Here is a 24945-nt window from a genome sequence, read left to right on the forward strand (position 1 = left end):
ATTTAAACCATGGCCCCAAAGATGAGAAGTGGGTATACCGAGGGATCAACATACGCAAAACGACCTGGGGAACCTATAGAACAGGGCCCTGCAGTGTAGTGAGGTTTAGAGGTCAGGCAGGAGCTACAACCTGCACGACCTTGTAGGCCAGATTCCAACATGGGCACTGAATGCTCACACCAGATGTATAACTTTTGTGATTCTAAAAAAGGCTTTCTCCTTCCCTGTTTGAACTTTAGAAATTAGAGTAAATTATTCCACCTCTACTTGGGCAGAGAATGGCAAATTTAGAGACCCAGAGGCCTCTGGTGTCCCCTGGAACCTCAGGTGGCTGCACATCCCTTTCCCCCACTCACAGCTTCTTCCTCACCCTGAAACACACCCAGACTCTGCTCGGGGCCCAGTTGTAAAAATAAGCTCTCCAGGAATGAGAATAGGTCTTCACCTTTCCAAGCGTTGGGACCTCTAACTTTTCCATCATTACATCTGTCAGTGGGAAAAGACCTAACTTATAATCACAAAAGAAACAATTTTATGGGAAAACTTTAAAAGGACTGTATTTTAAAATACTAATTTTAATGCTTTTTAATGTCAATTCAAATCTTAAGTGGACCATACATTAACTCCTCAAAAATAAAGTGCTTTTCATTTAATTTTTGACCAATGCTAGGTCCCAGACCCCTCAGAGAGGCCTCTGACACTTAAATAATTAAGAGTAATAATAAGAGTAATAATGATTACTCTCATCAGGAATTCAAAAGCACTTCTCACTAATTGGACACTTCCTTAGGCTTCAGGGAGATAGATCGTATGGGGGCTGGGGGAGAAGGAGGAAGAGTTTTAACCTGCAATTCAGACACCCAAAGCCCACAGCAAGAAAGAGACCCCCAATCTGCTTTGTAAGTAATGATGTGGTCCATTAAGAGGTAATACTAACCACCCAAACCTTCTGCTAGCATGAACAAGTTATGCTTGCCAAGTTCAGTTATTCCTTGACAGCTAAAGGAAGACATGTCCTGTCAACATGTTAATATATTTCAAATAGCTTTATCAAGGGGGAGGGGAATGGGTAGATAATTGTAGATGCTAGGGGATGGGTACATCAAGTTCATGTTTCTTTTCTTTCTACTTTTGTACATGTTTGATAAGTTCCTTAATAAAATGTTTTGTTTTAAATGTCAGTCTTTTTATCATTATTTAATATTTTCCCACTCCCCCCACCAAATATTTCTCTGCTATGGGACAAAATCTCAGTCACCTCTCACTGGTAGCTGCCCTGGCAACAAGTATAAACATCTATTGTTTGGTGGAGTTAAAAAAAAAAGAAAAGCTCAAACTTTGAAGTATGAGACTAGAAACTCAGATATCTACCTTGAATTCACACTATTTCATTTCAATAAACAATTTCAAAATTAGACCTGTTGGGACTAGGAAGATGAGTGCCAAATAGACATTACCATCTTTGTCATTACTGGTCAAAGTTGCAGGCACTTCAGAAAGAACTCAACACCCGACTGAGAAAGCATGACTTTGGTAATGTAGAAGATGGAACTCCCTTTTGGAATAAAGTGTGCTCCCCAACCTTCCCCTCACACACATACACAAATCCTCCCAAAGAGAAGCCTGGACCAACAGACAGCAAATTAAACCTCTTAGCCTGGCAGTAAATGTATTGATAGATCCAGACTCTTGGGAAAACTCTTGGAAGTTTCCAATCTAGAATCTTCCCATCTATACTAAGTGGAACATGGAAGCATAATCCAAAGGATTTTATCTGCCCAAGGGAGGGCCTGTTTCCAAATGGCTTCTTGAACCCACATAAGAAGATGATCCAAGTAGGCACAAATAGAAAGAGGCAGGCTCCAGCATCAGATAGCTTCCTAGTTTTACGAAATTTCACCAGAGGCACTGGAGTGCAGTGGCTACCGAGTCACTAGCTGTGGGACCTGGTCCCTCAGTTTCCACATCTCCAAAATAATGATAATATAGGTTAATATGGGGATTAAATAAGACAATGCATAGGAAGCGCTTAGCGCAGTAGCTAACACATTAGAAGTACTCAATGAATGGTTTTGGTTTTTGTAAATTATTTGATTGCTTACCACATCTTTGTGTGCCAGCTACATCTTAGCATGATCCAGATAGGCCTACTCACCATCCAATCCAAACACCTTGTGCAGAGGAAAAATGTTTTTCCATACACGATGATAAACTCATTTTATTATGCTTTTGAAATAAGAAAATATTAGCATAAATATCTGATCTACTAGTTGAAATCACAATCTGAAAAAAGACCCAATGGTACAGTGTTTCTACAGAAGTTAGTTTCTTTTGCTTTTCTACTTTAGTCAATTTCAAAGCAGAGCTTGCAGTGATATAAGAAATATTTGAGATGTAGAATCATCCCACCACAATTTTTTTCTGATTCCACAAAATACATTATTCCCATGAATCCCTCCATTTTGAAATAAACAGTATAGGCACATGGAACCTTAACAGTAAAATTTTGTGTAGATGACAACGGTAGACTCTAAGATTTACATTTTTGTTACTGGTTTTCTAAAAATGCTGCTCCAAAAAGGAAAGTAAAATATAAATTTATGCACGTATAAAGTCAAAATATCCCAAATATTTTATACAAATTTTTAAAAGCTCTGATCTCTATGCTTATTTTTCATGAATACTTATAATACTTTAAAGAAATTATATTGCAGAGCCAGATAAACAAAACTTTACTGTGGTCATCACTGGGAAAAAATATGTATGAGAATATTTATAACTTTATATTTCAAAAAATCTTTAGGCTTGAACATTCAAGAAATGACATTTAGTGTAAAGTGCTATTCCAAACACATAAAACTTCATTTTAACTTTGACTCTTTAGATATTTTCCAAATATTGTTTTTAAATTTAAAAATGACAAAGTAAATGGGTTCAAAACTAAATTCTCAAACTAAGTAAAAAGATAACAGGAAACATTCAAACAACTTTGGAAAACAACTGTAAATATTACAGTGTTCTCCCAGCAAATTAAGTCAATATTTCATTCTGAAAACAATGTATTAATATGTAATTTTATGAAATAATCCAGTTATAGGCAAACACTTGTACTGACCATGCTTAGTCAACCTAGGATCTTCCTCATTGCTGTGTTTTTTCTTTCAGGACCCCTGGCAGGGCATTTGTGAAGTCTCTCTGGGGACAGTGGATTTCCTTGAGGAATATTTCCTTGAGGTTCAGATTTTAAGTTTTTGAATAATTAAAATCCCCCTTTCAATTGTATAACTTGCCCCTCTTTACAGGTGCAACATGATTTGGGATTCAGAATTGCAATTCTGTGGATTTAAAATAGTTGGAGACAGGCTGTGGGATCTGGCTTTTCTCTTCTCTCCCCATGTCCTCTCTCTTCAATCTGAAGACTCAGAAATTATCCTAAACCATAGGAAAGTGGAGTACTTGGGAATAAGTATACTAGTCTAATTCAATGAGTTAGGTACGTGAAAGGGTTCTATCAACTGTAAAACATCACACCACGAGACTTCTTAACCTTCTCCTCCCTCTCCTTTGACCAAAGCTATAATTTATGAGAGTGCTATGATGCTGAGGTTAACCCCTGAAGCCTTCTCATTCAGCTGAAAAATTCCACCAAATTTCTAATGATTATTCATAAAGAGATGAAGAGCAGTGGACACTGGAACAAGAATTAACACAGGGAGAAAGGAATTTCACCTTTAGAATATCTCTAGAATAATATTTTTCGGGCAAAACTCCAAGTCCTGTTTTGGGTAATGATGAACCTAAGTATCTGATCTGAAAAGAAAATAACCATAGACCTGCTGATTCAAGAATTCAATTCCTGCCCAGTTGGAATACTGCCAACATTTTTCTGTTCCTAACAGGAATGTGTCTGCAATTTAAAGAAAAGCTTTATTTCTAAAGAAAAAGAAGGGAAGTGTTGGTGTTGACATTTCAGGTAAGATTTAGAAATCACCCTGTGACTCGGTGTGTTCTGCTAAATTTAGAGTTAAGTATTGTATGTAATAAAGGTGAGCCCATGATCAGAGGTGAGCCTCAGACTTAGGAAAAGAGCTTTCAGTGGTGGAGGAAGACGAAGATGCAAAACCTTTTTCATAACGGAGTTTCTCATTAGGACTTTAAATAGGGTTGTTGAAGAATACTTTCAATTCTTCAAGAGGCAATGATTCTTGCAGACTCCCCTTCTCCAAACAGCATAAAATAAGCAAAGCTACATGTCAAATGTTTCCGTTTACCTTCTAACTGAGGGGGGAAGATGGAGGGGCAGAAAGTTTGAGACAAAGCTGCTGCCCAGTGTCATCTGTTTGGTCATGCCTTGAAATTACTCCTAATTACTGCTAATTATATCAGCTATATCCTAACGTTCTCCATGGAGTGATGCTCATTGCTTGAAAGATGTGAGTTCAATTTGGAGTACAAATGTCAAATGAGAAAACTCTGAGCCAGTCCAGCTTGCTTTGTTATTTGCTGTTTTCCCCTACAAATATGTTAACAAAACAATAATAATAATTTCCTTGGAAGGCAATGCTTCTGCCAAAATAAAATGCTTTAGAAACTTGTATAATCCAGTGGTCCCACCTCTCTCAGACCTGAAGGTGCCCAGGCTCAAGGCCACTGGTCATGTGGGGTTGTAACCAGGTGCTGCTATAGCCGCAGACTCCCCATCTTTCTGATCTAATTCTCTTGCTACAGAATAAGCCACCGATCCATTGGTCCACAGCTGTAGCTTGGGATCAGATTCTTTGGCAAGGAACCGCAGCTGGGTTTTTCTCATCTTCTTTACAAGTCTAGCAAAGCCAAGCAACACAGAACTAAATATCATTGAAAATCCACAGAGAAGAAATGCTGCAGTGTAGCTGCCAGTAGCATCTACAAGCCAGCCTGGAACAAACAACAGCAAAATTATATTGTTGAGTTGAAAATTCAGTTATGTACCTACTCTCAAATCTAATAATTTGTAAGGATAATAACAATAGATTGCTAGCACCACTGTTACAATTTTGACACAAAAAGCAGATCGCCTAAAAATACTGCAAAGCAACTGAAAAATATATTCTATTTTTCTAGAGAAACTTCTAAAATGGATTGTTGTTACTATGTAAAATGCTTGGAGGAGTGTCACAGTCTTAGTAATCATACAATTAGTATTCGTTACTATTATTAATCCCAAGAAATATGGTAGAAAAGATAAAAAATAGCATCCTTCAAATTACTGATGTTGCGATCATTTATCTAGGGTATGATTATATTCTCTTAGAATATAATCTCTTAGAATATAATCATACAGAACACTAGTAGTATTCCCAGCACCCATATACTGTCTATCTTGAATGACGTAACATGCTTCTGGATAAAGCAGAATTCAGTTTTTCAATTGGATCTAGTCATTGTACCTTATTCAATTTGAAAATCACAACTTTGGGCCATCTTAGAAGTCGCATATGCAGACTTTAGAAGGCATAATTCTGTAATCACATCTTTTTTTTCCTTTATCTCTTGTTGCAACAAGTTAATCTTAATATCTGTTCCAGCTCTAAATTTTGAGGAGAACCAGGACATACGATATGCAAAATATGGGCCATAATGATGAGAGAATCAATGGGTTAAAATTAGACCTTGGCAGGCAATTATTTTGTGATTAAAAAGTTTTAAAAAAATTCCTTCAAACTGTATTTATATGCCAAGAAAATCCACCAGAGAAGTATATGGTTTCTCTTCTCACCCACTTTCAATCCGTTGGTCAAAAATGGCATGTAGAAATTGTTTATAAGCCCCACAAAGTTCCCTGCAATCCGAAGTACTCTCAAATATTTCAGTTATGTAATTTACTTATGCATTTCTGCAGCGCCAAACAGAAGAGACTGAGTAAAGAGCTGTCATTTTAAAGGTAATTAAATAAGAGAAGTATTAACTCACAACCCAATCCTCTAATACCTAGCAATGAGTATAATGTCTGATTTGCCAAATGAAGGCCATGGGTTGAAAAAAAGATCCAGGAATACCAGTTTCATTTATGTTCTATGACTTTTTAACAGAATTACACCACTCCTAAACACAAAAATTGGCTATGGAGGGAGGAGGTGGGGACATTTTGGGGGCAGTTTCCAAAAATGAAGCACTAAACATATAGTCCTATATCGTCAAGTTTAAGCTGACCAGGAATTTTCATCTGTGGCTGTCAAGCAGCCACAGTTTCCCCTGGTTGCTGTTTTAGCAAATGTTGGGTTTGGAAATAACCCTAAACTGTCTATTCCCAACAGCAGCTCAAGCAGAAATCCTGCCTTCTTCAAAAAATTCCCTTCCTTTCTTCTAGGCAAATGTTTGACTCATTTCTCTTTTGTCTGTCTTTAGAGACCTTCTTCACTCTCTCGGTTTTAATTTAGGCAGGTAATAATCTCACCAGTTATTCTCAATCTTTTGTGTGCATGGGCATCACAAGAAAGCTAGTTGAGAATGTAGATTCCAGGAACTCGCCTCCCAAAATTCAAATCACAGTGGGACGGTCAAGGAATCTGCATTTTAACAAGGGCCCCAGGAGATTCTGATGCAGGTGGTCCCACCACCTCATTCTGAGAGACACTATACCAGACCACATACTCCAGGAAGGAGGGGCAGGTTCTGACCTGTTTGCTGGTCTTCCAAGAGCACCAAGCACAATTCTGGTGTACACAAGCAATAAATATTTTTTGAATTACTTGTTTAATCATGCTTTAAATTTCTATAGCATTTTACAGTTTACAAAATATTCTAGATGCTTTATCTGATGATTCCCAAATCTGTATATCCAAATCTGGCCTCCCTCTAGAGCTCTGTTGGGCATTTTATTGGGTATTTCAGATATCTGAATATGTCTAAACTTTACATTCATTATTTTTCTACCAAAGTCACTTTCTCCAACTTCCTTATTTTTTTCAACCATGCCATTATTTTCTAAGTTATCTTTGACTTCTTCCCCTCCTTCACCTCCATATGCTAAATTCAGTTGATATTTTTTTCCCAAAACTTCCTCCTTGCCCCTAGAGCTCATTTCCATTTCTGCTGTAGCTGCCCTAGTTCAGGCCTTTATCAGTTCACTCCTGAACTAGTAGAATGGAATCCTGACTGCTTCTTCCATAAAGTAGCAGATCAGTTGCTACATCACATTTTCTAAAATATACTCTTGGGCTGGCCTGGTGGTGTAGTGGTTAAGTTCGCTCCACTTCCGCAGCCTGGGGTTCACGGGTTCGGATCCTGGGTGCAGACCTATGCGCTGCTTATTAAGCCATGCTGTGGCAGGTGTCCCCCATATAAAATAGAGGAAGATGGGCACGGATGTGAGCCCAGGGCCAATCTTCCTCAGCAAAAAGAGGAGGATTGGCACAGATATTAGCTCAGAGCTAATCTTCCTCACCAAAAAAAAAGTAAATAAATAAAAAATAAATAAAATATACTCTTTACCATATTACCCTTTTGCACAAAAACTGCAATACTATCCATAGTCTCTGAAGAATATAGGGTCCCAGCTCCTTTGGCTGGCATTCAAGACACTCCACAATGACACCCCCACTTATCATTTCAGCCTCACCACCCACTGTTCTCTATTGGAATCCTGTACTCCCACCAGACATCCCTCTGAATGTACCCAATTTATTTATAAGTCTGAACAGCTATTCTATTCCATTTTCCATATGACAAAGAGAAGAGGTGGTTGGGGGTTCTCTCTAGAAACTTACCTGCGATGGGTGGGCTCACCAAGTATGGCACTGCATGAAGGAAGTACACTACACCGAGTGCTGATGACAAAGAGGTGGTCCCCACTACTTCTGCAGTGACTACTGGGATCAAAGTCACGTAGGCACCATCAAAGTAGCCAAAGGTACAAGAGAAAGGCACGAGCAGGGGAAGACTTTGAAGCATTGGGAGGCAGAGATAGCAGAGCCCATCTAGTCCCACGGCAAAGAGGTAGCAAACATACCGGTAATTCTTCAGACACCTGTGGATTTGAAGAACAAGAATGAGTGTAGTATGTACATGTTCTATCAGAGCTTTAGAACTATGGCCATGCAGCAATAAGCATTACAGCTATTTATAGAGATGGCTTCCCCATTATGTGTTATGTATGTTGTCTGCCTATCTTCCTTTTAGTACATAAAATGCACGAATTTGTCTCCCCAGGAAGCATAATGTGGTAGAAAATAATATATGCTCTAAAATTAGAAAGATAGAAGTTTGAATCCAGTTCTATCACCTACTAACCGCCTAACTCTAACCTCTATTTCTTTAGCTATAAAATGGGAAGGTTATCTATCTGACAGGGTTACTCTAAAGATAGTTGTAAAATAACATGTAAAGGGTCAGGAGAGTAGTATTTTCTAGCAGTATACCATATTAGATGCTTTCAGATATGTTATCCATTGGTATCTGGTACATCATAGAAGCTCAATAACCCGAGTGGTTAAACAAAAGAGAAGCTGAAATATGAAGGCATTAAAATAATTTTCCAGAGATTATGAAGGTCTTGTACTAGGATTGTCTTATTTCAAGACCTCCCCAGTGGTAATGCCATTCCATTTTCCCTCTGTAGCTCCAAAACCATAGATGACACCAGTTATTTCAAAGACTCTGTATATATCAGCACCAGCAGTTTATGCTTTACAAACGTTTTCCACCCACTGTCTCATCTGAACCTCACAAAACACTGAGGTCACCAGGCAAATATTGCACTGGCCTGTTTTACAGACGAAGACCTTTGAGGATCTGAGGGTTAGGTGATTTTCCCCAGGTCACGGGGGAAATAAGGGGCAGAGCCAGCAAAAGAACTTAGGTTATATATATCTCAGACTAGAGATCCCTCTATCAGACCTACACCAGGCTGCTTCTTGTTGAGTTATTTGATTGTAAAGACAGAACCCATTGCTCTCCCCCTTCTTCCTTAACCATTAAAAATGTGGAATTACCCCTAAATATTGTATTCATAACACTGGAGAATGGCAGTTGGATCTTGATTAAATACCAAAGACATAATGTGTGAGAAGCCACATGCTGATAGCTCTCCCAGGTCATAGATCAAGCGTGAAGAGACCATCATTTAGGAGAATATGAGTGGCTTTGTCTCCTCAATCCAAATAGGTAAGCATTAGCTGAAGAAACTACTCAGATTTCTTATAACTTTGGTTTCTAGGCCTAAAATTATAATGAAGTATCTGCTATATGCAATGTCAAACATAAATATGTGGCTAAAGATAATGTGTTATTATTGCACCCAATCCTTCTGCTTGGACTGGATTCTGCTCTCTCCATTGCCAGCGAGTCTCTGGGGTGGTTCAAAAGAAACTAAAACCACAACACCCAGCCAGAAGTCAGCTTACATGAGGACTGACTTGACTTAGGATGGAATTAAATCTGTCACTGGAACTTGTTGTTACCCTAGGCTTCTACAATTTAGACATACCCATCATCCTAAACCATCTAGAACAGGAGCTGGCAAACTATAGCCAAATGCAGCCCACCATCTGTTTTTGTACTATCTGTGAACTAAGAATGGTTTTTCCATTTTAGAATGGTTGGAAAAAAAATCAAAATAACAATAATATTTTGTGAGATGTAAAAATTACATGAGAAATTCAAATTTCAGTGTCCATAGATAAAGTCTTACTGGAACATAGCCACTCTCATTTGTTCACATATTGTCTTTGGCTGCTTTTGTGCTACAACAGCAGAGTTGGGTAGTTGTGATCATACGGCCCACAAAGCCAAAAATAATTAGTATCTGTCCCTTTACAGAAAAACTTTGCTGATCTCTGACTAGAAGAACCAGCAAGGGCGTTGCCTTCGGATACTGAAAACTTGTTATTATTCAGACCTATGTATTCTACAGGGTAAGGGGATAAGGGGAAACTCAAAACCTCAAGTCCCCTAGTGGGGAACCAATTGTGGTTTCACAGATTTTACCTTCTGTCGGTAAGCCATCCAAATGTGATATTGCCAATAATGTCAATCACCCCAAGTATGGACATAAGAAAAGCAGCTTGCTGGTGACTCACTCCGACACTCAAAGCATAAGGCACCAAGTACACAAAGAGAGGGCTGCAGCCATAAGCCATAAACAGAACAGAGACGGCTAACACAACAAAGTCCGACATCAGTAAAAAACTGTATTCCTGCTGCAAAGAGCAGCAAAGGCAGGTCTGCACCCATTCGTTGGTCAAAGTTGAACAGGGAGACACCCTCTTAAAGTCTCGTGTCTGAGTTCTACAGACATGGTTCTGCTCTGGAGTTGTATGGTCCTCCTTAAGAGTAATCGGCCGCATCAAGGCACCACAAACACAGAGATTCAAAACGAAGCCCCCAAGAATGAGTAATGCTCCCCGCCAGGAAAACTGTTCAATCAGGAGCTGAACCACAGGAGCCAGGACGAAGGTGCCAATGCCACTTCCTGACATGGCGATCCCATAAGCAAGGGCTTTCCGTCTGCTGAAATACTTGCCAACCATGGCAATAGCTGGAGAGTAACAAAGTGCAAATCCAAGACCTGGGGATAAAGAGAACTCTATGAGTACTGGTACACTATGAACAGCCAAGGAAAGAAAATATCCCAGAATAAAATTATTTGGATTAAAGAGAATCTGACTTTTTGTTAAAGCCTTTTAAAACTGTTTTCTACATCAACCTGAAAATGAATCTACCCTCACCAATCATCCACAATTTGGAAATTGTAGCATACATATGACTTTCTTCTTGGGAAGAAAAACCTTAACGAAATATGACTTCTTAAACAAAATGAAATGAAGAACTTAAAAACCATTATACAAACTAAATTTGAATTAACTAGAAAATCAGGATAGTGCTGACCTAAGAAACTTATTCTCCCAATCCACACCTCTTTTTAACTTAAATTATCCAGAGAATTACCTCAACTCTTCACTGCCCGTGAAGACACAATTCTGATCATCTGGAATTGGGGTTTAAACAGCATATATGACCCCATGAAAGTTCCAGAGTAATTTCACATAATTGGGAAACATTGTGTCAATTTTATACATAAACAGCATGCACACATAGAAACCTGAAAATATTCCTTCAAGTCAGCAGAAAGCCTTTTATAGGTTTTCAGCTTCTATTCCTTTTAAGTCAAGAAAACTCGAAGGGCTTTAAACCTGGAATTCGTGGCATCTAAATGTCGAGGGAGGAAAAGAACTACCTTCAGCTCCTGTTCCTGCCTGCAGTGCAGGGTGACCAATGATCCCAATTTGCCTGGACTGAGGGGTCTCTCAGATGTGAGACTCTCAGCTCTAAGACCAGGACAGTCCCTGGTAAACTGGGATGATTGGACACCCTGCAGTTGGGCTCTTTGGGTGACATGGAACAGATGCCTTTTTTAGCTGACAGAGCTAGATGTACAGTGTCACTGTGAGATTATATCCTTTACTGGCCTGATCACACTACCTGTATGATTCAATGCCTGGACATGAGTTAGTGCTACTCTTCACACCCCTCTGAGTGATGGGGCAAACTGCTACTCCAGTCCCACCAACCAACCCCACCTTGATCCTATACAGTCCTCTTAAGTGTAATTTATAGAATGCACATATATTACTTCTCTTCCTACAGTGTTCATTATGATTCTCTAAAGAATACTTCCATAATATTGAGAGAGAATGTGTAATATAAGAATATTCACAACAAGAGGCCTTCTTTTATAAATTGTAAATCCCCATTTATTGGACAACGATATTCACTATAAAGCAGGGGCAACTCAGGTTGACCGCAGATAGTATTTTAATGCCTTGGCAAAGATGTTAGGAGAATGATCATTGCTGAAATTTTATGTTGCCCTGGCTAATATCTCGTTGCTTCTGAGTAAAGGATCTCAGCCATACACTGCTGCCAAAGGGAAAGCCAGCAGTTACTTTTGTCATGTGGGTGAATTACAGTGGGGATGCATTTTCATTATAGTAGTACAATCAATTGCATTTCAAGCTCTTTTGTTTAACTGCTAGGTAGGCAGACAAAAGCTAGGTCAGCTAAATTACGCATGTAACAAATGAATAGTTTATGAATTACTGCTCTGTTGATGTGCTTGACAACCCCTGAACAGTGTGGGGTGAGACAAGTGGTACAAAGTGCCCTTACCTGTAACAACTCCCAGAGTGAGGTAGAGATGCTTCAGACTGGTGGCAAATGAGCCCAGGATGAGACCAGTAGATGCAAGCAAGCCACCCAGCATGATTCCCACTTGACAGGATAAATGGTTACTGACAACACTCCCAAGTGGAGCTTCAAAAACAATAATAAATAGGTTCAACAGAAAGACCTTGAGGGCACTGTGAAAAGGCTGTAGTGTTGCATGAGCAGGGCAGAGAACGAATGACCTTTAAAGCATTGAGCCGACCCCACTTATTCTACAGATTTGGAAACTGAGGGGAGAGGAAATGACTTTCCACAGTCACAGAGAGAATAAATAGCAAAGCTGGAATTAGGATCAAGTCTCCTGACTTGCATTTCAGTGCTCATTCCACTTCTCCATTCTATTATAGTCATAACCCCAGGACTATGGGGTGTATTTTATTTTATTTTATTTTTTCAGTGAGGAAGATTGGCCCTGAACTAACATCTGTTGCCAATCTTCCTCTTTTCGCTTGAGGAAGAGTGGTCCTGAGCTAACATCTGTGCCAATCTTCCTCTATTTTGTATGTGGGATGCTGCCACAGCATGGCTTGATGAGCAGCATGTATGTCTGCACCTGGGATCCGAACCTGCAAACCCCAGGCCACCGAAGCAGAGCATGCAAACTTAACCATTACACCACTGGGCTGGCCCTATGGCGTATATTTTAAACAGTGAATCAACTCATTATTTAAACTACATGTCACTTGCACAACTATGTGTCTTGTATGTTTCCTATAATATTAATCATACATATTAGCAATAATTATGACAGTCAAATGGTGGAGAAGGACAGTGGGCAACACTGTGTAAACAGCAGTGTTATGCCAGAAAAGGCCAGGGAGAGAGATCATAGACAAATTCCACAATCTGGCTCTGCTTTCAGGCTTTAGGAAACCCTGTGGATGAGAAATCAAAGCCCAGAAAATCCAGAAAAATGCTTCACACCCATGGTGACATTTTGGTTGGCCTCACTCTGTTTGTGGCTTAACAATGTGTTATAATTGTACCAACTTCCAGGTTTATAGAATATTAATTAAAGCTGAAAGAGGCCAAGGAAATTGAAGTTCAGGGGAATATGACATACCCAAGATCACTAAGAAATATAGCTAAGGGCACCTGACACTGAGTGCTGGGTTATTCTACCCTGTTACTCTGGCTCCTTGGGTCTCCCAGACTGACGGCAGGAGTGATGGGTGGGGAAAGCGTGTGAATTTCTTTCTAAGGAACAATTCATGCTGACATCAGCACTCTTAGTAACAAGATCAGAAGAGCCAATTCTCTGGGTATCTGTGGAGTATAATTTTTTGTATTGGTCAGGTTGAAATTTGGGCCTAACTCAAAGGTACATAACAGAATCAGTCATCAGTGTGATGTCTCTTATCTAGTTAAAACAGTGGCTGGCTGTATTTATAACCTCCGGAGAATAGGAATGAGCAAACCTCCTGAAAATATATCTAATTCTCTAGGCTGCTGCTGCTATGATTATTGGAAAGTGACAAAATTTACACCAAACTCAACGAAAAATGTTCATTTCTCTGTTCATCATAGGGCAGATATGTCCCCAGTGGATATCCTAGATGTGATTCTGCAGCCTCTTGTCCATACTCTGAATCAACTAATGTTGCCAGGTGAGTAAGTGGGTATAGAGTCATTGGGTACAACAGGCCTCAAGACCTTGCACAGAATTTAAATATGCTGCATCTAACATGACCTTGCTTTAGCTCAATGCCTTACACGATCATTGTGACTATATTGCTCACTGAAGCCCATTTCTTCCTCTTTTGGGGATTATAAATATTGTCCAAAAGATAGCAGTGAGGGAAATGAGTCACCTATATATCCTCTGAGAAAGACAAACATGGCTCTCTCAGAGTGCTCATACAAAAGCTGTGACTAATCATGTGACCCTGAAAACAAGTGATTGTCCTACTGGTGGAAAAAAAAAAGGCCAGAAAACCCAAGTATATGATTTTTTGATCCCTTAAGACCTTCCAGTGTTATCAGTAGAAAGAGTCAACTTAGCCTTCTCATGAAACCTGCTTTTAGTCCTAGAATTGCTCTCAAATTCCTCTCAACCAAGGTAATACATTTCAGCACAATTCAACTGATTCCTGAGTATGTACATTATTTTTCTAAAAATAAATATGAATCAGTACCTAGAATGGAATCAGATGACATTATTTATGAGTTACGACATAATATACTAAGTATTTCCCTTTTGCCACCAAGACACGGCCTGAGGAGATAATAGTCTTCTAAAATACTCAGGATTCATCTAAATGAAAGGATTATATGAGTCTAGCCTGCAAATAGATCAGTTCAATTTGACTCAAACTCAGAAACTCTCTAAGACACTAATTTAATAACTTTGGTTTGAAATTTATAAAAAGAAAAATCTCAAGTTTAGTTTTCCTCTACTATATAGATGGAATGAGAGAGTCCATGAATTTTGAGAACACTCTATACACCCTATATAGCATCTTTGGAGTTTCTTTTTTTAATTATTGTTTATTTATTTATTTTTGGTGAGGAAGATTGGCCCTGAGCTAACATCTGTGCCCTTCTTCCTCTATTTTGTATGTGGAACGCCACCACAGCATGGCTTGATGAGCAGTGCTCATGTCCATGCCCGGGATTCAAACCTGCGAACCCTCGGCCGCTGAAGCGGAGTGCCTGGACTTAACCACTACGCCACCAGGCCAGCCTCACCTTTGGAGTTTCTTGAATGAAATTATAGCCATGGTGAATGTGTTTATCTCATGATTTCACCATCCTATCCTTCCCCAATATTTCTCTAAGAATGAAGATTTATGCATGAAAAATAATGAAATCCATGAGCCAAACTTTGAACCCTCTGGGAAGACAACAGAATGAAAACAAGACTTGAGATGTGATGCACATATTGTTGGCACTCATTTAAGGAGATACATATAGAAATGACTCACAGTGCTATACAATGACTGTTTACGTGACTGGAGAACGAGGGGACCACAGCATTCGGAAGAAAGAAGCCAAGCATATACTGTATGGTTAACTGCTTCCAAAATCAGGACAAGTCCTATGGTGCCCAGCATCCTATCTCTATACGCAAGAGCCAAATGTTATGTGTCCTTTTGAGTGTATTAACTACCTGTTCCATCTGACTTCAGCCAAGAACATTAATTCCAAGAGCACGTCTGATGGGGTTTGGATGAAGGTAGGGTTGATCTTTTCTTTTTATATAGTCTTGGCCAATTTTTACCATAGTCCTTCTACTTAGAAACACTGGTAATCAAAGCAGTGGAAGGTCATTGTCATGTACAGTTCAAGAGTAACTGTCTATCCCTGGAAAGTGATACTCACCACAGAGCATGGTCATACAGTCTACAATGGAATGAATCCATGCTGTTTGTGCATAATCCTGAATGAAGTATGTCTGGAACTCCACAAAAAAAATGGAAATACATCTGAAAAATACAGTGCAAGCATTTTGTACAAAAAAATTGAATGAACATGGATTTGAATCAGAACTTAAAGTTTTGGCTCAATCAGCTGTTCCAGTCTTCATGGGTTTTAATTGATTTTAAGTGGTACATTACTGGACCATAATAAGTGGGAAATCAGATGCTGACCATTGGGCCATTCTAAAGGATAAGAACAAGTGTTTATCCACTACAGGGGCTGCTGATGCCAAGTGGATGTGGAGATCACTGCTGTAGGGACAGTCTTATGGCAAAGACAGCAGGTCAAAAACATGGATTCTTACTCATCTTAATATTTCACTAACATCTGTACCTTCTAAGAGGTTGCTATACAAGGTAAAATTTGAGAATAGAGTTATACATCACACAGCAATTTCACTTCTAAGTTTTAGCCAAAGGTATTGAACAGATGATGATGATGATGATGATGATAATAATAATAGATACACATATAAGGATATATTCTGAAGAACTATTTATAATAGCCAAATATTGTAACCAACCTATTTGTCCATCAATAGGAGACAAGTTAAATAAATTATGGCATAACAATAAAGTGAAATATTATTAGGTATTAAAAATTATTTGATTTGTATTTATTGATTTGGAAATAAATTCACGACATAATAAGTAAAAAAATAAGTTACAAAATAGTTCATATAGTAAGGGCTTATTTTATAAAAACATAGTTTATGTAAAAAGAAAAAGCCTGAAAACGTATAAACCAAAATGTACCCAGTCATTATAAGTGAATAGTGAGATTATAAATGATTTCAGTTTGTCTTTGTTCTGCATTTTGAATTCTTTTACAATGAACATGATTTCTTATACAATCAGAAATACGTGTGTGTGTATATATACATATATAGAGAGGGGGGTGCATACAGAAACAGAGACAGAGACAAAGAGACAGAGAAATTTTTGTGTTGAAAAAGTTACTTAGGAAAAATAAGACATAAGTGATCCAGAAGCAATAGTTTTTATCACTGTACAACTTGGAAAGAACTTCATACAGATTAGCATGGTGTCCTAATTCAGGACAGGAAGCTTTCAGAGCTCAGTGAGAGCACGGGAAGAAATCAGGCCTGCGGCCTTGTTATCAGTCTCTTTGGATAGGGCTACATTCCAACTCACATACTTCTGCAGCCCATAGTAACCTCTTATTTCACGTTCCCTCTCCTCTCCAGGTGCTGCTGGATGTGGAAGGTGGGTGATGGAGAAATTAAAGAAGAGGGAAGAGAATCAGGTTTAATCAGGACAGCTGTGTTAGGCAGGTCCGGCTTTAAGGGCGTGCAACCTCTACCGTCGCACAGAATCTGGCACTCAGAAGCATAAGACTTGGTTTAACTCAGCTGTCCCTGTCTTAAAATTCCTAATAATTTTATTTTGAATTTGCATGTTGTAACTGAAGTCCCACAGGACAATGGAGCATGCATGTGAGCAGAGAGGAGATAGACGCACGCTGTGTGTCTGTGATTCTTTGCCTTTCCATTTGCATGTAGTGTTAGAGATGTCCCATGAGCACATAATTCCAGTAGATTCGTGATGTGTGGGAGTTCAGTAAGACTGACCACAAGGCAAGTGTATTCCATTACAACTGAGTAAGCATGGGGGTAGGTGGAGTGAAGGATCTCCCTCCCAAGACAGACCATGCTTGCCTTTCAAACCAAAACTTGCTTCACATGCAGAAAGATGGCAGTGGTGTTCTAAGAAACACAAAGGACCAAGGATTTCTATCATATCCTTTCTTATTCATGTTACTTCTCTGTATTAGCCGACCACGTATGCTGAAAATTATGACATAGAAGGAAAGGGAAAGACAGGGCTACCTGTAATATAAAGATGAATGGTAAACTTGTGCTAGTAGTTTAACATTCCATTTTTTTTACTTAGAACAACACTAAATGGCAAATTAAAGACACTATGAAAAATAGAGATAGACGGCTGAAGAAAGGAAAAGTTTCTATTTTAGCACTTTTAACAGCACTTTTTTCCTGCCTTTTGAACAAGGGGTCCAGCATTTTCATTTTGCACTGGGCCCCACAATTATGTTGCCAGTGCCGGTGACAGGAAAGAGAAAAGGGTGGGTACAGGGTGCTAAATTCTAAGTCCCAGCAGACGCAGGGATGGAGTCTGACGTGCAGAGTATAGAGTAGGGATCAACACTTGTGGAAGGAAGGGGACAGAAGCAGGATTAGGCAGAGAGAGAGGCCTGACAAATCCTTCACCAATCCCAAGTGAAATGGTCGGGCCTATATGTACCTCCCTCAACCAATCATTGGATGTGGGTACCCCTGGAAGGGTGTGCTCTTGGGAGAGGTGGCTCTTGCAGGTGAGAGGGACCCTGAGGGCACTGACAGCTGGGCCATCTGCTGATGTACCCCCTTCCCCTTAGGCTGTCTGAGTGGCATGTCTCCATGTTCACCACAGTCCAGTTCTTGTTCTCCACCCTGAGCACTGTATGTAATGACCTCTGTCAAAGGGATATAAAAAGTGGTCCTTCTCCATCCACTGATTTAAAAAACCAGACGACATGCTGCAATAGGTCTCATGCTAGATCAATTTTTATATCAGAGTTTGGAGTACTGAAACATAGTCACAGCTAGCAATACAGAGAATGGTAACATAAACTACCTGGCTGATTATATAAATTTAAATTTAATTAAAATATTGCAGAACATTTTTAAAGCATGAATTAACTGCAACAGCCTTACACTAGTTTTAATTCAGTGCAACAACAAAAAACTCTATGATGTTTCTTAACACCCTAAAGATTGCTAGACTAGTACTAAAAAGTCTATTACTTTCTCCTAACCACTAGGCCTTCAATTTAAGTGAATAATGATTTCTTGGATGTAGCCACATTATCAAAATAGTTAAGTTATCCTTAGCCCACGGTTTCTCAATGGAAACACTACTGATGTTTTGGGCCAGATAATTTTTTGTTGTGGTGGTCGTCCTGTGCATTGTAAGATGTTTATTTAGCAGCATCCCCAGCCTCTACTCAAAATGTTTCCAGACGTTGCCAAATATCCCCCTGGAGATCAAAATCAGCCTGGTTGAAAACCACTGATCTAATCAATTGTCAAGTTCTACTTATTCTACCTTATATATATGTCTATATATATACACATACATATATATATACACACACACACATATATCTCAAATGTCTCCATGTATCTCCATCCCCATTATCACTCATCATTCGTGTCAACACCTCTCTCCTGTACTGCAGCCAAACCCTCCTAACTGATCTTCCTGAATTCACACTTGGCTGCTCTCAGTACATTCTACACTCAATGGTCAGAGTCACCTTACTAGAACACAAATCAGATTCTGAGGCTTCAAACTTTTTAATATGACTGATGTGACTCTGTGTGAATTGGCCCTTCTTAGCGTTTCTCCTTTCTTCCCACCTGGTGCATTCTTCACTTCAGTCAGACTGAACTTCTTTCTACCACTTTCAACATACCACCCATGCTTTTTCACACCTTGGAGCATTAAAATATTTTTCTTTTCTAGAATGATCTCTCAGCCTCCCTCATTCTTTTAATCTCAAGATAACAGTCAACTCCTCCAGGAAGGCTTCCCTGACTACCTGAGTCTGGGCTTGATATTTCCCTTAAGTGTTTCTACATGCTGGACACTTACCACATGGTATGGCAGTTCCCTTTGCATTTGTTTGTATTCTCCACTAGACTGTTGCTCTGTGACAGCAAAGTCCATGTCTGTCTTATCTTGAACTGAATCCTAAATATCTAGTACCGTACCCTTCACGTACTGGGTGCTCATTAAACATTGTTCAAGGTTCAAGATAGGGAAGGAAGGAAGGAAAGTAGAAGGGAGGAACGATTAGAGTTGGTAGAGAAGTGACTGGAAGATAAAGAAGTGAAAATTGTTGAGTAGCAACTTCGAGAACATGAGTGAAAAAGGGAAGAGCAGATTGGATGGTAGCTGCATAGGAACATGTGCCTAGATAAGGTAGAGATGTGAGGAATCTGAGTTTACAAGCTAAGAGAAAGGATTACTAAGAGGCACATGCAGAAGGTGGAGATGTGGAAGGACATAGGACAGCTAAGAGAAAAGGGTCCCAGAGGATACGGTATTTTGGGATTGTAAATCATAGTTTCCTTTCTTTTCTCTTCTCTTCACTAAATCCTTTAGAGGGATTTAATATTTGCATGATTATATTTGTCTCTTGTGACTTGTTTGTTATCTAGTTTTGCTGTTTTGTTTTCTGCTTAATGGTTTTCCTAACTGGCTTAACTAGTCACATCAGTCAAACTTTATATATCTAAAATTCAAAAATAATACCTGAGATTCTTGTCTAAACATGTGAGTAGACTTGCCAGATGTAAAATTTAATAACCAGATACACACTTCTGAATGACTGTGACTTTCGTGAAATATGGGAAGAATTATTCTATCACTTATTTGTTCTCAAAAGAGAAAAGTACCAAGAAACTTTTCAAATGGTAAAGTTTCATGATTTATGCCTTCTAAACATAGGCACGATCTTAAAGAAAATAAATTTTATTGGGAACACGTGTGCTTCTCCCTCCAGAAATTATTTTTGTTGTCCTGTGGATTATTTGTGCATCTGACAGATGTTAGGAGAGCTGAGTTCTGATCTCTGATTCTCATGCTGAGTAACTGAGAGCTTTGATAAATCTTCTTAATCTCTCAGGGTCTTGGTTTCCTCGTCTAAAAAATAAGCATTTTGGTAAGCATGACTGTACCACTTAGAATGGATTAGATCATGCTGCAGTAGCAAACCCCTCCTAACATCCTTCGGGGTTTGATAGGCTCTGTTCTTAGTACCACCCAAGTGTCGTCTGTTATGAAATAACATTCTCAAAGATACTTTTTCTCAAAGGACCAACATGCTTGCTGTCTCCATCTTGCCGCTCTGCTATAAAATTCTCCTCTGGCCCTCTAAAGCTGGATGCTGACAACATCTGGTATTTGGTAAAGACTTTTTTCTGGTTGATGAAGTTATCCATTAAGTCAACACAGGAATGATCCACTGGGCAGTGTAGCCTAGTGGTTAAAAGCACTGCCACTTACTAATCATGTGACTTTGGACACGTTATTCAACTGCTGAATAAAATGATTAAATGATTTAATCAATGAAAAGTGCTTGGAACAATACCAACAAGCACAGAGTGAGTGCTCAGCCAACATTAGCAATTATTTACAGGAATTCAGCTACTGTTAAAAGAGCTCCACAATTCCACAGGACTCTAGACATCTATTGCAACTAAGTTAATTTGGATCCAGAAGATTTAGAGAAAAATAGATCTCAGAGCTGGAGGTTTTCTTTAAACATTTAAATCAAATGTTGCTTTTCAAGTATCAACTCTAAATCAAGCTGTCAGTTTACTTATAGAATGTCATGCAATTTCACAATGAAATATGGTTCGTAACATAGATAATGTGTTTATTAATAAGATGTCTAGGAGAAAAAATAAGCAATCAATGCACATTAACAAACAGAGGGAGTAAATAAATAAGAATGACTGCTTTAATAGCCTGCCCAACTTTAAGTTTAATGTAAATTTTATGTGTAAGGCAGCATCATCAGTTACAAGGCAAGAGCTGAAATATGATTTTAAAATGGCTGGAGTCCTAATTGTAACATTATTTGTAAAGCAAAAACCAGGAAACAATATAAATGTCCATCAGTAAAAATGTGTTAAATAAATTATGGACACATCCATATAGTGAGATTTTAAGCAGCTATTTTTGAGTGAGGTAGAGCCATGTATGCCAGCCCTGGTGGTCTAGTGGTAAAGATTCGGCGTTCTTACTGCCTTGGCCTGGGGTTCGTTTCCTGGTCAGGGAACCACACCACCCGTATGTCGGTTGTCATACTGTGGCGGCTGTGTGTTGCTGGGGCGCTGAAAGCTATGCCACTGGTATTTCAAATACCAGCAGGGTCACCCATTGTGGACAGGTTTCGGTGAAGCTTCCAGGCTAAGACAGACTAGGAAGAAGGACCTGGCCACCCACGTCCAAAAAAATTGGCCAAGAAAACGCTATGAATAGCAATGGAGCACTGTCTGACATAGCGTCGGAAAGTGAGAGGATGATGCACAAAAAAAAAAAAAACACCGGGCAGCATTCTGCTCTGCTGTACGCAGTTGAAATCAACTCGACAACACTAACAACAGCAAATCTTCCTCTCAGCCTCTCCCAGTAACCTCTGATAACAGGCCTTTGCTGCCAGGCAAACCCCCTTTCCTGGTTTCCAGCAGCTCTTCTTATAAAGCACTGAGCTCACTTCCAGAGCTTTCCTGTCATGGGAATGATGGAAGCTTCCACATGTAAGAACGAAGATGAAAGAGATTCCTTTTAACTCTATGACCTCCTTACACCCGGAAGACAAGATTCATAATATAGATGGAAGAAAAATCAGACTTAACACCAATCATATTGTTTAAAACAAATCTACAGTTTATCATGACACATAATCAACTAACTCTTATTGTAGCAAAAACAAACATCCTGCTTCTTTCCTGCATTATATATTTGTTATGGGAGGAACATCGATACTTTTACTGATGATGCCATCAAATAAAGTTATTAGTGCAAATTACTTTCTTTTGCTGCCAAGGGTGTGTTGCCAGGGTAGGGCAACAAAGAGGTCGATTGAATGAAAGCACCTGGAGAGGAAAGGGCTAGCACATACAGATTTCAAGTAGGTGTTTATTCCAAATATAAATGAGATGAACGGATCTCAGTGTATACACGTTTAACTGAAGCATATTCAACACTATGCCCTTGGATAAAAGAAAAAGAGAGAGAAGGAGATGTGAGGAAGTGAGAAACGAGAATCCCTGTATTCATGCTATTGCTCTCCCTCAACTTAGAACTCAGGCTCCACCACCATAGCCCAATGCAAAACGAAGCAAAAGAATTTAAATTCTAGGTTTTAAGCCTCCAACAGCTCAGTATCTGGTGAGCCAAGAGGTTTTCAAAGACTATTTTGACCTTATATGTTTTTCCTTTCTGGAATGAGCTGCTTATGAAAACAAATGGCCGGAAGAGCCATAATATTTAGTCTAAAAATGTCCTAATACTCCAGGTTTGTGTGTCAGATATTATAGAAGAGACCACTATCCAGGACTTTTAATTGTCAGAAAATCACACTCCTTGCAAAGAAAAAGATAACTGAATAGTCAAAGGAAATACACACAAAACATACATATACACATATATTTTCACAGTAACAAGTTCAGAAATAGAATGAAGTAGACTTAGAAAAAAAGACAAGCTGGATCATCTTAATAAATCAAGAAGAAAATCCCACCTACCTGGTTACTGCCCGGGTGCAGATGGTAACAAGGAAACAGCCAAGCACAATCATCCAGCCCCAGCCTCCATCTGGAGGGGCGGTAGACCGAGCTCTATTTACTTTTACCATGGTTTCGATTCTTTTTTCTTCTTTTCCAAGTTACTCCAACAGCCCAGTTATAATCTTGGAAGAGTCTGCTGTCCAGTGACTTCCTGTTGGCATTCAAGATTGGCATAGAATGCTACCTGGCACATGGGTTACTGGCCATCTAAAACCAAAAATCAGAACATATTTGTCTTTTGTTGCCATATTCAAAGGTTGATTTTTCATGTGGCAAAAATGATTAATACTTTCCTGTTAAATATGATTATCTGTACCTATGAATATTGGACTGGGGCAAAGACCATTAGTTGTTGTTGGTACCTGTCCTCCTCCTTTTAAATAATAGATCCTCTCAAATTTAGCCAAATCCACATGCACCCAGTTTGATACCATTTTGCCTAGCCTTTCTTGAAGGTAGGTGTGGCAACGTGGTTTAGTCTAGATGAAAGTGATGTAAGAACAAGTAATACGTGTCACTTCTGGTTCATCAGCTCAAAGCAAAGAAATTCACCCAGGACTTCCACCACCCTCCTTCCCACAGACTGGAACATGGATGTGGAGATGAGACAGCTCCCACCACAGACCAGGACATTGCCCTAGGGGCTGGTGGAACTACAGGACAGAAGGAGCCTGGGTCCCCAAATGACTCTGTGGAGAAGGGCTGCCTCTCCAGCTCAGGACTTTACATACCTCTCACTGTTACAGGAAAGACAAACTTTAATTTTATTTGAGCCTCTGTATTTTGGAGTCTCTCTGTTACAACAGCTTAGACCATGTCCTAATGATTATACTGAATGAGGCTGACAGTAATTTCTTTGGCATTCTGACTAAGAATGCTATACTTTTTTAAAAAATTTTTTTACTATTTATTTTTTTGTGAGGAAGATTAGCCCTGAGCTAACATCCGTGCCCATCTTCCTGTACCTTATATGGGACGCTGCCAAAGCATGGCTTGACAAGTGGTGCGTAGGTCCGTGCCGGGGATCCGAACCTGTGAACCCCGGGCTGCCGAAGCAGAGCATGCGAACTTAACTGCTATGCCACCGGGCCAGCCCCTATACTTTTTCAAGTGAGTAATTGAAGCAAAAAGAGAATGACAAATGCATGTAACAGAATAGAGAGCTCAGAATCTAGTATATAATAATTCAATATAACTAAATAAAGTAGAAAAGATTGGTTGAGAATAAAAGATTACTCACTACATCATTTTACAGCCCTCCATTTAGTTCTTGACCTTCTAGCTAGATCAGAGTTAAATGTAAAAAAAGAAATCATTAAAAATCTAGGTGAAAATATAGGCAAATATATATCTGATCTCTAGATAAGAGAAGGACTCCCTAAGATGTAAAGTAATGTAACAAACCAAGGAGAAATTTTGTTGATTTGTTTTTTAAATTAAAATTTAACATTTCCATACATCAAAACATGTAATAAATAAAACCAAAAGGTAAACCATAGACTTGGAAAAAAAACATTAGCAAGACATGGTTCAAAGAAGTAATATCTGCAACATTAATTAATTCAACTCACAACACTTAGTGTCTAATCTGTGTTAGTCACTATTTCAGGGAACTGGGGATTCAGTGGTGAGCAAACCACACCCTTGTGGTGGACAGATTCTAAGGTACCCCCTGTGGTCATGCCCACTGTCATTCTTATCTTTGTGTAATCCCTCCCGTTGAGTGTGGGCGGGACCTGTGACTTGCTTCTAACCAGAATACGCCTCAGGTGATGGGACATGACTCCCATGATTATGTCACGCTATATAAGACTCAGTCTTGCTAGCAGACTCACTCTCACACTCCTGTTGGCCTTGAAGAAGCAAGCTGCCATATTGCACACGGCCTATCAAGAGGACCACGTGGCAAGGAACTGTGGTAGCCTGTAGAAGCTGAGGAC

General features: G+C 39.3%; 1 protein-coding gene across 2 annotated transcripts; it reads right to left on the reverse strand.

Moving 5' to 3' along the window:
* Positions 1–2936: 2936 nt before the first annotated feature.
* Positions 2937–23206, reverse strand: SLC16A12 (solute carrier family 16 member 12). Of its 2 annotated transcripts, XM_058543501.1 has the most exons (6): positions 22964–23206; positions 15526–15629; positions 12148–12291; positions 9967–10546; positions 7749–8008; positions 2937–4917 (listed from the first exon to the last, which is right to left on the reverse strand). In XM_058543501.1, exons 1-6 carry the CDS (start codon positions 23071–23073, stop codon positions 4655–4657), a joined length of 1461 nt encoding a protein of 486 aa, XP_058399484.1. In that variant the 5' UTR covers positions 23074–23206; the 3' UTR covers positions 2937–4654. The 2 variants fall into 2 exon arrangements, with proteins under 2 accessions (XP_058399484.1, XP_058399485.1); XM_058543502.1 differs by lacking the exon at positions 12148–12291.
* Between the last annotated feature and the right edge of the window lie 1739 nt (positions 23207–24945).

The sequence above is a fragment of the Diceros bicornis genome, chromosome 6 (assembly GCF_020826845.1).
Source record: "Diceros bicornis minor isolate mBicDic1 chromosome 6, mDicBic1.mat.cur, whole genome shotgun sequence".
Classification (NCBI taxonomy): Eukaryota; Metazoa; Chordata; class Mammalia; order Perissodactyla; family Rhinocerotidae; genus Diceros; species Diceros bicornis.